This window comes from Lipophrys pholis, assembly GCF_963383615.2.
Source record: "Lipophrys pholis genome assembly, chromosome: 8".
Lineage (NCBI taxonomy): Eukaryota > Metazoa > Chordata > Actinopteri > Blenniiformes > Blenniidae > Lipophrys > Lipophrys pholis.
The window spans coordinates 30,589,647-30,605,253 of record NC_137630.1 but is presented as its reverse complement, the minus strand read 5'-3'; the positions used below and the strand labels follow the sequence as shown (position 1 = coordinate 30,605,253).

The 15,607-nt window shown below is 46.0% G+C and overlaps 1 protein-coding gene across 17 annotated transcripts in view; it reads right to left on the bottom strand.

The window, feature by feature from the left end:
* sulf2b (sulfatase 2b) overlaps positions 1-15,607 on the bottom strand; it is a 28,046-nt gene that overhangs the window by 4,166 nt on the left and 8,273 nt on the right. For 6 of the 17 annotated variants that reach the window (XM_080469418.1, XM_080469411.1, XM_080469405.1 and 3 more), the window contains exons 2-14: positions 9,836-10,067; positions 7,746-7,976; positions 6,901-7,021; positions 6,556-6,674; positions 6,336-6,487; positions 5,497-5,666; positions 3,015-3,165; positions 2,591-2,690; positions 2,346-2,421; positions 1,657-1,785; positions 1,481-1,537; positions 481-610; positions 156-384 (exon numbers count right to left, since the gene is read on the bottom strand). In XM_080469418.1, the coding sequence (XP_080325544.1) occupies positions 156-384; positions 481-610; positions 1,481-1,537; positions 1,657-1,785; positions 2,346-2,421; positions 2,591-2,690; positions 3,015-3,165; positions 5,497-5,666; positions 6,336-6,487; positions 6,556-6,674; positions 6,901-7,021; positions 7,746-7,905 (1,594 nt within the window). In that variant the 5' untranslated portion in view covers positions 7,906-7,976; positions 9,836-10,067. Of the gene's footprint in view, positions 1-155; positions 385-480; positions 611-1,480; positions 1,538-1,656; positions 1,786-2,345; positions 2,422-2,590; positions 2,691-3,014; positions 3,166-5,496; positions 5,667-6,335; positions 6,488-6,555; positions 6,675-6,900; positions 7,022-7,745; positions 7,977-9,835; positions 10,068-12,207; positions 12,525-15,607 lie in introns of those variants that run through there. The other 11 variants (XM_080469413.1, XM_080469416.1, XM_080469419.1 and 8 more) reach the window with 5 other exon arrangements.

The following is a 15,607-nucleotide window of genomic DNA, read 5'->3' as shown; positions in this document are numbered from 1 at the left end:
TTGTACTAAGTCAAAGTCTGCTGTGAGTATGTGCAGTGGTATAGCTATATAAATACATTTCTATTCTTTAGCGAGTGTCAGGGGATCAGTTCTGTGAAATAAATGTTCCTGTTGTTCTACGTCTCTCCATGTTGGACTGTGACGTCGACACTCACTCTTCTTGGAGAAAAACGGCTTCTTGTTGAACGGCCGCAGGTTCAGGGGTCGAGCGCCACGAAGGTCGCAGTTGCAGGCGTCCGAGTTTGGGTCGTAGAGGCGGGACTTCATGCTGATCGGACGCTGGCGACCAATCACACCGCTCTGGGGAGTTTTAGCCCCGCCCTCTTCGTGCTTACATTTGTGGAGTCGCAGCTTCCCGGAGGAGTCCTCCACACACTGCCACTTCTGCACACGCACACAAGAACTAAACATGGGTGCCTGTCCTGGTCTGTTTGTTTGTTTACCTGTCTGGTCTGTAGACGTTTGATTATTGTTGTTTACCTGTCCGGTCTGCTGGCAGGGGGTCTGGTACTCGTCTCTCTGGCAGAGGTCTTTCACTCGTTGGTGTTTGGGCAGGAAGTTCTCCTCCTGTGACACTTCCTTTCCTTCCACTCGCTGATGCAGCAGCTTCCTGTTGAAGGACCAGAGAGGAGTTTTCAGTAACGGTACTTCCTTGATAGTTATTTGTGTTTCCGTGTAAGACAAAGTGTTGGAATGGAAATCTGTGTGTGTGTGTGTGTGTGTGTGTGTGTGTGTGTGTGTGTGTGTGTGTGTGTGTGTGTGTGTGTGTGTGTGTGTGTGTGTGTGTGTGTGTGTGTGTGTGTGTGTGTGTGTGTGTGTGTGTGTGTGTGTGTTTTCAAGAAGAGCGATCTGGTGTGACGAAGTTTTCTTGAGGACACGAGTGACATTAGATACCGGTGACATTAGATCCTCGCGATACTGGACAACAGTACTCAGTCTTTTCTGTCTGGGTTTAGATTCGTCATAGCACAGAGACACTCTGGACAAAGTTACTAATGATCTTCTCCTGGCCTGAGACAAAGCACTGGTCTCTGTTCTTGTTAGATCTCAGTCCTGCATTGATACTATTGATCAGAACGTACTCTTACAGAGATTAAAACTCATCGTCGGGGTTAAAGGTACAACACTACACTGGTTTCAATCTTGTTAATGACTCTTCAGCTCAGATTAAAGTCAGCCATTGGAGTACCACAGGGTTCCATCTTAGGACCTATAGTTTTTGCATTATACATGCTTCCTGTAGGGAATATTATCAGGAAACACATTTGTCTCTGAAACCAGATGATACTGGTCAACTTGTCAAACTAGAAGTTTGTCTTAAAGACATAAAGCTTCAATTTTCTGCTTCTGAAAATCAGATAAAACAGTTCCCTTAACCGAAAACCTGAACAGCAGAAAGATAATGTGACGTTCAGAAATAAGCAGAAGACCCAAGAGGGAGCCTTGAGGAACACCAACATAGTCACAGAGAGGAACTGACCCTCTCTCCACCAGGAAGGAGTCCCTCCATATCTTCGACTTCTTGTTCACCTGGAACCTGAAGAGGAAGAGAAAGAAGGAAGCGTCAACAGTTCCTTGTCCTCTTACTTTACAGGCCCAATACCTCAGGCCAGGTTACAAACGTCACGCGATATTCAAACGTCTCCGTGTGTTTACCTGTTGGCAGTTTTTTCTGTTTCCAGCAGAGTCAGGATGGATTTGCCGTCCATGTCTGGAGGCGTGTCGAGGCCAGCGATGTCCAGGATGGTCGGAGCCAGATCAATGTTCAGGACCATGTGAGGGTTACTGACACACACACACACACACACACACACACACACACACACACACACACACACACAGTTAAAAGTCGGGCTTTCTCTGTACAGTATATCATCTCAGTTTTAATCAGACCGTTGACGTGAGAAGACACGTGAACAGCAGCTTAATGCGTCACAGGTTCTCACCGGAACCTGAACGTGTTCACACTTATTGGAGAATATTTTCAATTGTTATTCTTATTTGAAGATTTTGTCACATTTCAAAGTGACAAGCTGTCGACATTTTAATAAATCTATAAGGAAAAGAAACTCCTGATCAGTTCTTGCAACGGCTCTGCACAGACACTTTTAATGCTTAACTTTTAAATACACTTTCCAAATACAACGGGGAAGAAAAATACCAATATTTTGTTTCTATATAATAATTTTTAGATGAGAGTTTGTAACATTGCCGCCGTGTGTAACTTCTAAACGTTGCTGCTGTCGTCATTACTGCCACCACCAGAGGGAGACATAAGGTTTTTGGTGAATTGTTAAGAATGTGCAGTGTGTGTGTGTGTGTGTGTGTGTGATAATGGTTCTCACATGCTGCCTTGCTCCACGTTGGGTCCTCTGATGTAAAATGGCACTCTGATGTCAAACTCATACGGCATAGATTTACCTGTACACACACACACACACACACACACACACACACACACACACACACACACACACACACACACACACACACACACACACACACACACACACACACACACACACACACACACAGGATTACTTCCTGAAATGTGGTGCTTCCTGTTTAGATTGTTCTGGTTCTTTCTCACCTTTGACGAGGCCGAACTGCCCGATGTGATAACCGTGATCAGACGTGTAGATGATGTAGGTGTTCTCCAACTCGCCCGTCTCCACCAACATGTTATACAACTGAAACACACACACACACACACACACACACACACACACACACACACACACACACACACACACACACACACACACACACACACACACACACACACACACACACACACACACACACACACACACACACACACACACTCTGAGTTCAGTGATTAGCAGCTTTATTATGAAGTATCATGTATCTGCAGCCAGTACAGCAACTCTTCAAGGTAGTGTGTGCATGTCTGTGTGTGTGTGTGTGTGTGTGTGTGTGTGTGTGTGTGTGTGTGTGTGTGTGTGTGTGTGTGTGTGTGTGTGTGTGTGTGTGTGTGTGTGTGTGTGTGTTACCTTCTCCACGCTGTCGTCCACAGACAGCAGAGTCTGCAGCCTCTTCCTCTGCAGCACGTTGGTGAACTCCATGTGGATCGGCTTCATGGCGCCAGTGTAACGCATGATCCAGTGTTTGTCTGGGTTTGGAGCGTAGTTATAGCTGGGAGTACTGGGACACACACCCACACACCCACACACACACGCACGCACGCACGCACGCACGCACGCACGCACGCACGCGCACGCGCACACACACACACACACACACACACACACACACACACACACACACACACACACACACACACACACACGAGTCAAGTCGGATTGTTATTAAAGTGACTGTCAAAATAAAAGCACCAAGTCCCAGGAGAATATGGAGGAAACATTGTTCTGATTGTCTCTACTGAGCATGTGCAGAACTGCCATGGTGCTCACGAGCACCGAAGTAGCATCGAAGCGAGCATGAGCGCTGGACGTCCTCACAAGAGAGAGCCGACCACATCAAACCAAGGAGGGAAATATCCCGGCTGTCAGGCGAACTCGAGACAAAGGAGTCATTGTCGACCGGCTTTATGACCGAACTCCAGATGCTGTCTGGCTTTGTGACATTCTCATAGTCCAAAAAAAAAAAGATAATTGCTTTCAAACGGTCAGCCTTCAGGATATGGTGGATCCAACAGCTTCCCTCTGTCCTCTCCACATGAGTCACAACAAACCCCGACTCATCCTGGAAAGAAGAGGTTGTTTTTCCCTCCGCCAGAGGACCGGCGATCAGTCTCTCCCCCAACCAGGTCCATCGTCAGCGATTCAATTATAAGAGATATCTGGTATTTTAAGAAATATCTGGTATTATAAGAAATATCTGGTATTCTAATGCCGTCACGCACCGTCACACAGGAACCTGCTGAGAAAATCTCCCTCTCCTCTTATATCACGCTGGTGATATAAGAGCCTGCAACGCCCTCGAATATTGGAAACTCTCCCTTCCCAGGTCTTCTCTGACTCACCGTGGGATGGATCGTACAAATCTTCACACTTTGAGGCATGGATCCGCTCCAAGCCGAGAGGAGATCAGTCTTCACTCAACTCTCTTCAGCACAAAATCACTGGCTGATACGCCTTTCCAACTGTTTCACACCAAAATGCAATTCTCTCAGCTTTTTCCACCAAACTGCTCATTCCGTTGGCGATCAGACTTACAATGTGAAACATCTTGTACCTTTGAAACACTCACAACTTGAAAGATTTTATAGACTCACAGACTTTTGAACAGGGTTTTCTCTGAAATGTGGTTCGTTTTAATCTTCATCTCTGTTGAGAGTCTGCAGCAGGGGTGTTAAAACATGAGGCCGGTGTGAAAGAAACCAGTCCCTCAAGAGGCTCCGATCCGACAAAACCACCAAGAAAACGGTAAAAATATCAGAGAAAACATTGATATTCTGAACAAATTTCTGAAGAGTAGCGTGCACAACACAAGACTGAGACTGAGATATCAGCATTATAGTTAGTTACCTCGCTGATCAACGCCATGCTGTCAGGGGGAGTTTATAATAACACACCAGCTATTGGAGATGGTTTTTGGGACATTCACTGTATTTTGTATCATAGAAATTGGTGTAATGATGAAATTGTAGTAATTTTCAGTAATAATTGTTTTAGTTTTTTTGAAGATATCGACATTTCATCACATATACGCAAAGAAAACCCTTAAATATTAAATTTAAAGGTTATTATGGCACTATTTCACGGCTCCAGCCCACTCAAGATGAAATTGGGCTGAATGTTGCTCCTGATCTAGAGGAAGAATGAGTTCTAACAAAGTTTTTGTCGCTGAACCTGAAGGATCATATTATTTTTTCCCAACCAGGCACAAACCTCAGTTTATGTTTAATATGTGTAAATCACTTATTAATCCTCTTGGTTCCCCGAGCGTCGTGCTCTGGGAGTCATTTTCTGAATTCTTCAGTGGAAAGATCACTGCGATACGGTCGGATGTTCTCCCTTGCTGCCTCGTCCTTCCCTCACTAAGATCATCCAGACAATGTGACCTTCCTCCCGTCTCATACGGACCAGGGAGCTGATGGTTGAAATGATAAACCCAATGAAATGACATTCATGAGTGTTTTCAAAGATTCTCAATGACGTCGGTAAATCCTGCTGTGTTGGTTCAGGAGATACACTCTCAAGTGGTTTCTCTGTCCACTCCTGGCTACTTTCAGATCTGGGGTCCCGCAGGGCTCTATCCTGGGCCCTGTGTTGTTTTTCAGTATACACGCTTTCTCTTCTATTTCCAGCCAACACATCTCCTTCCATTGTTTGTAGATGACCTTCAGTTTAATGTTTGCATATTGAGCCACAGAGTCTAGGACGGTTGTGTACTAAGATTTTAGTTTAAACCAGGTCGGACACACAGATATCCTTCATTTTCAAGTTGTCTGGACTGAGACCTGTTTGTCCAGGATAAGGTCCTTCTCATGAGTGTGTGTGTGTTTCTTACATGTGCTGCGAGGCGTTGGGGAAGGCCGTGCTGTACTGCGGAGCCGAGTCTTCAGGTCCATGTGGTGCAGCGTGACTCAGCACCATCAGAACCGGCCGGTGAGGATAAACTCGCTTCGAGGAGCGGAAGTAGCGGATCCCCTCGGCCGTGATCAGGTCAGTCAGGTAGTCCTGGTGACACATGTCAGCACACCGTGGTTTTAGGCAGAAATTGGTGCTTTGGGTGTCCATCAATTTTGCTTGTTAAGAGTAACATCTTTCCTTTTCCCATTTCATTTTGGAAATGAAAAACTAGATAGATCATAGGTCCATATAATTCTGCAGATATATTTCCTCAGCATCTTGGAAAGGAAATTCCTCCTCTCTGCTTCAGCATTTGAAGGCACCAGGAAGAGTCAGAGAATTACGAACCAATCAGAAGCCGCCTTTCAAAAGGTATAGACCACATGGTATCAATTGACCAATCACGTTGCTCGTTACTGGATGTAAAACATAACCGGAAGACAGTAGTGCGTTGTGTACTCAAGCCGATAATCCGATATATATTTCAGCAGAAAAAATTAATTGAGGTCAAATTAGACGGTGACAAATAGTGAAGGACATTATACACAGATTTTAGAGGCTTTGACGTCCAAATGACGGCTGGACGGCTCGCTGCCTAAAACCACACACACCTTGTAGTTCTGTTGTTGGGTTACATCATGTGATATTGTGTCGTGTCTTGTTGTGTTGTGTCATGTCATATTGTATAATATTGTATTGTGACGCTGTGTCCTGTGTTGCATCCAGTGTGGTGCTGTGTGGCGTTGCACGGCACCATGTGGCGCGGTGTCGCCTTGCCTGTGGGTACTGGGCTCCGTGCTTCTCTCGGGCTCCGTTGCGGCTCAGTGTGTAGTTGTAGAACCGGCTGTTCTTCACCAAACCGAGCCACTGCCTCCAGCCAGCGGGCACGTACGAGCCGTTGTACTCATTCAAGTACTTCCCAAAGAATGCTGCACACAAGAAATACACGAGAAATAAGACTATAAAACCACAAAAATGTGTGTGCGCTCGTGTTTACCTGTCCTGTAGCCGGTGCTGTTCAGGTAGACTCCAAACGTCCTGGGTTCATGTTGTCGTTGCCATGACGGCGAGGAGCAGTTCTCGTTATTAGTGTAGGTGTTGTGGTTGTGAACGTACCTGGCAGACACACACACACACACACACACACACACACACACACACACACACACACACACACACACACACACACACACACACACACACACACACACACACACACACACAGAGTTATTTATCACGGTATGACGTATGACTTGCCACTCTCTGTTCCTGTGTTGGTGTGGTACAAATCAAAATGTTGTACTGTCCCTTTAAGACCCTTCAGGCGAGGACGCCGACTTACTTCCCGGTGAGCATGCTCGAACGTGACGGACAGCACATGGGCGTGGTTACAAATGCGTTAGAGAAGGAAGTCCCGCCCTCCTCCATGATGCGGCGGGTTTTATTCATGGCCTGCATGGAGCCTGGAGACAGAGACAGAGACAGAGACAGAGACAGAGACAGAGACAGAGACAGAGACAGAGACAGAGAGAATCAGTACGTTTTACATGTCGCTCCACCCACAGAGGACTCCGACAGACAACACTGATGATCACATGATGTTACATCACACAACATCGGTGTGGATTACAAACAATTGCTCAAAAGTACAATATAGATTGTATATTTACGAAACATTATGATACCAGACCTTTACAACACATTACAGAATATTACGACACACACGATACATTAGGCTATACTACGATAGTGTCATATGTTACTATACATTACGTTATAGTACCAGATATTCCAGTTTATTGCAAAACACAACATTCACATACAATACATTATCATATAACAAAATAAAGTGCTAAATGGTGGATAATATGATGTAAGAATGTCAGTACAAGTGGTGCCGTCGATCCAATAAATTCACTGATTCTTCAGTCTGATAAACAAAAAAGCTCAGGTCTTGGTCTTGACTCGGTCTCGGGTACAACACTAATAATTAGCAAATCATGTTGAACTTTAATGTGACTGGCTTGATCCTGCGCTTCATCCAATAAGAGTCTTTGTGGGCGGGGCTAAAACGTACGTGGAGTGTAAACAGTTAAAAGACGTCGACCACGTGTCTCTTTAAAACACCAGCTGGAGGAGATGGGGATCACGGGGTTCGAACCTGTGACCCTCGGAGCGGTCACTCACCCAGCTCCATGTCCTGATCGTCAGTCAGGATCAGGATGATGTTCGGACGGATGTTTCGGCGGTCTCTCTGGAGGCGGGGCTTCAGGCGCTGTCCGGACTGGAAGTGGGCGTGGCTAAGCGTCACGGACAGGAACAGGACGAGGAGGAGCCGGGCCGCCATGACCTTCAGCCTCCGACCTCCCCGAGAGGTCACCGGTCAGTTGGTCCCCCGCCCCCCCTCCCCCCCACAGTCTAGGAGAAAGAGAAGAAAGAAATCATGAAACGCAGATTCATCCTCAGAGGATTTGTAAACTTATTCCCAAACAAGGAACAGCAACTTGCTTGTTCCAGATTTGTTTTCTTTTTTGTCGAACATTTAAGCACCGTAGTGAAATGGATTCTTATCCGACCGCTTTAGATGTTGCCACGGTTACACCTCTAAAGAGAAATAATTCACACCAGACATTCTTTATCTAATCTTTCATACTTTTCTTTCTTTTTTTTTTTGTTTTTTTACTTTTCACGGAAGCTTTTTTTTTTTGATAATCTACATGATTCCATTCTTTCAAACACCACGGACAGAAACTCCCACAATGCACTGCAGCGATCCGCTCCGCAATCGCTGCAGTGCATCATGGGAGTTTCTGTCCGTCGCGTTTTAGATGTAATTATTGGGGGTTATTTTAGGTTTGTAGTGTTGGTAATGATTGTGTTGTGTTTTTGTTGCTTTGTTCATGTAGTTAGTTAATCCATCTAGTTTAGTTTGGTTTATTAGTTGTGGGTGGGCAACCAGGAGTGAAGAGGGTTTTGTGTGGAGTCTAGTCCTGCCATGGTTCTCTTGATGATCGATGACCCGCAATGTAATATTTTCTATTTTTCATGTATCCCGTGGCAGACTCTGAACATGCCATTTTATCGCTCGATGGTTTTAGGATCATGAGAGACAAATGTGTTCTAATGTACTTTTCAGTTATCATTCCAGGTCCAACTATGTATTGGTAATAAAAGTGGACTTTTATTTATTGAAAGTTAGCGCTCCACAATGCGTAGGCATGAGAAACCATTTTCAGAAGAGCTGTTCATGTTCAGAAGAAATAATTAAAACTCTTAATAATGACATCTGAGGATTTTTTGTACAACTTTTTTTGTGCGGCCCAGCCTCACCCAGACTCTGCCCCCAGCGGCCTCCGGGTCAATTGAGTTTGAGACCCCTGCTCTAGAGTGTCATGACTCCATATTCTCCTGGGACTTGGTACTTTTATTTTGATGGTAACCGTAATAACGATCCACCTTGGAGAATGTCCATGTTCTCTCTTAGCTCATGTTTATGGCATGCTGTTCTCTGAACGCATGTGTGTGGTGTTTCACTACAAAAACAAACAACAGCACCCACTAGTGTCCCAACATGAAAACTACATCATTTTCAAAACGCTGCCGTGTAAACACTAAAGTTTTCTGAAACAAAAACGCAAAAATGATCCGTTTGCACTTGAGATGTCAATGTAAACTGCTCTTCATCATGTGAAGAACACTGCTGGTGCGACTTTCTGTCTAAATCCAATTCAGAGACGAATGTGTGTGTGTGTGTGTGTGTGTGTGTGTGTGTCTCTATTCATGTGTGTGTTCCCACAGCAGGGTGTGTCATGCAAATTATTTTGTAATCAAAATAAAGCCTTAGTGCTCTTTCTAAATCCACTCACCTGAGTGTGTGTGTGTGTGTGTGTGTGTGTGTGTGTGTGTGTGTGTGTCTCAGAGTTGTGTAAAGCCGTGGCTCAGAGTGACTCAGGGTGATTTAGGGGTAAGTTGAGGATAAAGTGGGGTGGGTCAGTTTGTGTGCTCGTTTCATAACAAACAATGAAGAAGAGGAAGACTCAGCGAGGACAACCACGACAACGCAGATGAAAAACAGCCAATCAGCTGCTGACCCTGGTTGCTATGGCGACCCCAGAGGGTGAAGCAGACAGACTACGAAAAGGACTGTAAAACCGGTTGTTGAAGTTCCTCAAGTGGGAGTTTGAAAGAATTTTTTTAATAAATTTTTTTTAAATATAAATTTTGTGGAGTCCAAAGTCCGAGGCTGTGACATCACTCCACTGAAACACAATACACACCCGTTATGAAGAGAAAGACGGCAAAAACATTTATCCACTCAAAAACTGGGAGTTCATCCAAACTGTCAAAGACGTCCAAACACACACTTCGTCCGAGAAAGTCTGCAGGGAAGCGTTTACACTGGGAATGCTGGGAAGGACGGCCGGCTCTGGACAGGATCCAGGTTCCCGAAGTCCTCCTGCTATCTGCCGAGTAACTTTGTACTCTCCTGATAGTTTCTCCACTATCAACCTGGAAGTAGAACAACAGAGTGACAAGTTCAGCTGGAGAGCAGCCGTCTTGAATCCTGAAGTCGGCGCGCCACGGCGCGTCAAACCAAACACACAGCGGAGGAGGACCGTCCGAGCAGACCCAGCCTGTGGAAGGAGGCATTCTCGTAACACCTCGGAGGTAATTACAGTCGTTCCATTTTGATGAAAAACATCTGACTAAAAGCTTCCCGACGGTGGATTAATTGAACATTTTCTGCTCCACTTGTTAGCGGGGCCATATTTTAAATAGTCGACGGAAGAGATGATCAGATTAAAAGTTTCGAGGTGAATGTGATTGACGCTCTCTAGTCTGGTCGTCACAATCACTCTTTCATCGCGGGATTTCATGCAGCTGGGAACTGGAACGCTCTCGTTCGAGCTTTGAGCTCCCGACTGGGTTCCATAGATAAATAAATCAATAAGACTGACAAAGTCACATTTTTTTGAGTTTTATTTTTTATTTTTTTAAATTCCAGGAGAGATAACCTTTCACTTAGCAGCTATGTGTTCAGCACTGAGGTGATATGAAGACTTGAATTATTTTGCCGATGTGTCAGTTTTTTGTGACAGATTTTGTACAAAGCTGCGTTTCTATATACATTTCCATCCGACCAAACAGGCCGCCAAACCGCCAGCTCTCGATAAACTCCAGCTCCTCCAGGCCCTGTCCAAAGGAGCCAAAACAATCTTTGGTTTTCGCACCGTTGCTCTTAAAAAGTTTCTCGTCCACCTGCGTCCATCGACACCATGAAAACTACCATGATTTCCGGACTATTCAATGCACCTGAATATAAGCCGCACCCACCAAATTGAAAAAAAAAACAAAAACAAAACAAAAAAAGAAAGGTCGGAGTTATGTGATGCACCTGAACGCATCACCTATGTATCGGCGGCACGACACTCATTAACCCGTAAAAATCCATAAATGAGCCACGTCATTGTTTAATCCACAGGGTTCAAAACGAGAGAAGAAAGTAGAGGCTTATAGTCTGGAAATTAACGGTACTGAAAAACGATGTAGTACATCTGACAAGTCTATAGGTGGCGCTGTAACGCTGCCACAGAAATACACTAAAAATGGAGAGGAAGCCATGAAGCATGTAAAAAAACTGATCAATCAAATCAAATTCTTTTGTTAAGCTTTGGATGTTCGTTCATATGACAACGGTGCTTGAAGCCACAAAAAACAAACAAACAAAAACCTTTTTGATGAAACTCCATCTCCATGTACACGGGAAAAACACTGTATGTACACCACGGCCGTAGTAACGAGTTCTTCTGCACATGCTCCGTAGAGCCAATCAGAACAAAGTTTCCTCCAGAGTGTCATGACTCCATATTCTCCTGGGACTTGATACTTTTATTTTGACACTCACTGTAATAACAATCTAACTTGGTCGTGTGTCCACTAGAATGTCCCGTGTTCTCCCGTTGTTATTGTTTAGTGCAGATTGTTCTCTGTAGCATGTGTGTGCAGTTTCATTACAAAAACAAACAACAGCGCCAACTAGTGGCCCAACATGAAAACTACAACATTTTAAGCGTTTCTGCCATTTCAGTGTAATTGGACATAGTTTTTAAAACATTGCTGTTAAAGCGATGCCTTTTCACTGGAAACGTTAGGCCTCAACCTTTCATATGAATTAATAAATGGATGTGAATTATCTGGCTCTTCTCCACTGATTAAATGGTTCTCAAAGTCCTGCTCAGTTCCTCCATCCGGAGCAGTTTGAGGTTCTTGCTCACGGACACTTCCACATATGGACAGATTGGAAATCAAACCTACGACCCCCTGACTGAGTGACATCCTGCTCTACTGACTGAACGCTGGACAACTTGAACGTTATCGCGCCGCGACAGTAGATCCTGTATGTTATACATCAGATTCTGCTTGTGAAATCTGACTTCCCAACAAACTGTGAGCTGAGGTCCCGCTCAGTTTCAGTGACGGAGCGTCTCTGGACGCGTCGTCCTCAGGCTCCGAGGTTTCAGCCCGTCTTTCCTCTCGGGGAGCTTCAGAGCTCAGGAGCACACGAGCAGACGTCACAGTGAGGAAGCAGCTGCAGGTCTTGGGATCAGCTGACGGTAAAACGAGAACGGTATGGAGAAGTGAGACTCACTCAGTGTGACGGGGCAGATCTCATCCAGACAAACAGAGGAAACCACAGAAACAGGTCCCTGAACGCCCCTCGCACTTCTCTCTTCCTCCTTTTCCTTCCTCTCAGACCGTAAAACTCCTCCTCCTTCGCTGACCACACTGCCTTGCTCGACGGCTGCCGGCACCGGACCCACAACCTCCCTCCGCCGGGCTCTTCTTGGCCGTTGTCGTGGCGGCTGACAGGGGAGTCGTTCCCGTGGCAACTGCTCTCCACCGTCGACACCCGCACCCTCGTTCTGTTGTAACAACAAACAGCTGAGCTGCTCCTCCTGCTGCTCTGCTGGTTCTCTATTGTCAAATACTTTATCATCATCATTCCTCCTCCTCCTCCTCCTCCTCCTCCTCCTCCTCCTCCTCCTCCTCCTCCTCCACAGAGATCACATGTCAGAAGTTACATTCTCAACTTTTTTTTTTACCCACCCAAACATCTTTAGGAAACTTAACTTTTATCACCATGAAGCCTTGTTGACGGTAAATATTGAACAGATACTTGATGACCAACTAACGTTTGCGCGACAAAACGCTTCGTTTTTGAGTTTTTGTTTGAAGAAAAGTTTTGCATTTACATGGCAAAGTTCTGAAAACGATGTAGTTTGCATGCCAGGCTCGTATGGACAGACCACCAAGTGGGATTGTTATCACAGTCACTGTCAAAATAAAAGTACCAAGTCCCAGGAGGACATGTACGGGGAGTCATGACACCACGGAGGAAAAGGCCACGTCTTCTCCTCCAATGCAGCTTCAGTCTCCAGGGACAGAACTTCACATTAAACCTTCAGAAAATGGATCTTTGGTTCAGAAAATACAGGACATTTGGAACTCCACAGACAGACTACGATGGATGTGAGTTTAAAGTGACAGTGCGCGAGTTGGCAGCACTCCTTCACTCGTCTAGTTTGTTTTCTCCACTGGTGAAGTCACTTCCATCTCTGTGATGGCAGATAGACCCCCCCCCCCCCCCCTCCCCCCACCACCACCACCACCACCACCACCCTGGGGTAAAAACACCACGGAGGGTCTGAGTGTGTTGAGAGGACCTCTCTGAATAATGAACACGTCTGGGAGATGAAGAGGGATGATGGAAGATGCTGGAGGATGATGGAAGATGCTGGAGGATGATGGAGAGTGACGGAGGATGATGGAGACTGATGGAGGATGGCGGTTGTGTCCGGCTGACAGGCTGCATTTGGCGTCTCTGACGTGATGAAATGTTAATGCCAACGACTGAACTGTGATCGGCATTAACAAGATTCACAAACCTCAAGCTGAAAGGTCTGCTGATCTACTCTGATCCGATTATAATGATGGGAAAACAGGTGGACAGTGAACGCACCACCGTCCTGAGGTTACTGAAACAAGAGGACAGTGAACGCACCACCATCCTAAGGTTACTGAAACAACAGTGAACGCACCACCATCCTGAGGTTACTGAAACAAGAGGACAGTGAACGGACCACCATCCTAAGGTTACTGAAACAAGAGGACAGTGAACGCACCACCATCCTAAGGTTACTGAAACAAGAGGACAGTGAATGCACCACCATCCTAAGGTTACTGAAACAAGAGGACAGTGAACGCACCACCATCCTAAGGTTAGTGAAACAAGAGGACAGTGAACGCACCACCATCCTAAGGTTAGTGAAACAAGAGGACGGTGAACGCACCACCATCCTGAGGTTACTGAAACAAGAGGACAGTGAACGCACCACCATCCTGAGGTTACTGAAACAAGAGGACAGTGAACGCACCACCGTCCTGAGGTTACTGAAACAAGAGGACAGTGAACGCACCACCGTCCTGAGGTTACTGAAACAAGAGGACAGTGAACGCACCACCGTCCTGAGGTTACTGAAACAAGAGGACAGTGAACGCACCACCGTCCTGAGGTTACTGAAACAAGAGGACAGTGAACGCACCACCTGTCGTGCTCCTGGCCTCTGTCACTGTGCAGATCCCACATCTGTTTGCAGGATTCTGGTTTTCAGAGCAGCAAGGAGTGGAGCTGCAGGCGAGACTTAAGTCTGTCCTCCACAGAAGGAGGAGCATTTGTCTTATTTATTTACTACTCTGTACAAACAGCTGACGGCTGGAGCATCAATCAAACCCTCCTCCTATCCAGATATTTTTATGTTTGTTCCTCAGGCTGTGTAAGACTCCTGCTTCTCTTCTCGCTGCAGCCGCTGCCTCTCCGATTCTGAACCTCAAGACTCAAAAAGAACACACACCTGGGAGCTAACTCTGTTAGCATCAAGGCTAACTCCTTGTATTTTCTGGCCTCTCACTATGAAATGACCAAAAGACTGTGAAGGAAACTGAACGTTCAGATGTTTTCAAGTGAAATTGCAAAACGCTTCAAAACTTTACCGCGTAAACGTGAAACTTTTATGGCACGAAGATGCAAAGACGATGCGTTTTCACTTGTTGCCATGTAAACGAGGCTTAGGAACTGTGTAAGAAAATGATCATTCACGTCTGTTGCGGCGCCCTTCAGTCTGCGTGGATCCCTGGAGGCCCTCGGCAGGGCAGTGGGAGCAGCTCAGGGTCTTCACACTGACTTTTGACCTCCAGACCCAGTCCCTCAGAGCTGTGGCGCCCCCCGCAGGAGAAAACCTACCAGCTCTCTGTCTGCACTCCTCCTCCTCCTCCTCCTCCTCCTCCTCCTCCTCCTCCTCCTCCTCCTCCTCCTCCCTCACTCTGTCCTGCTGAAGTCATGACCAATTTACTACAAGTTGTAAACAGTTTCTGCACACAGGCTGAGCCAGCACTACTGCGGGAGGAGGAGGAGGAGGAGGTGCACCCCTCCTCCTCCTCCTTTTCTTCCTCCTCCTCATCCCTCCGGGCGGTTCATGGGTGCATCCATCCATCCTGCCCACTCACAGACAGAAATAGACTGATGGAGAGCTCTGCAGGGAGGTGACCAGTGAACACAAAACACACACACACACACACACACACACACACACACACACACACACACACACACACACACACACACACACACACACACACACACACACACACACACACACACACACACAGAGTGTGTGCTGCAGCAGTCTGTCTTTGAGATGTTTACTTGCTGCTTCATGAAGCTCTGGATTTATTACATACATCAGTAAGAACAGGAACAGGAGGAGGAGGAGGAGGAGGAGGAGGAGGAGGAGGAGGAGGAGGAGGAGATATCCGTCCCTTATTTATGGACAGTGTGCTGAATAACTCATAGTTACAGTGATTAAAGTTACTCGTTACTTTTGCTACCACGTTAACTAGTTACTTTATATCTGAAGTAACTCTCCTACTTGTCAAAGTATCAGTAATGATGATGAAGTAATAAATTACGATAACATGGACAACAGTTTCCA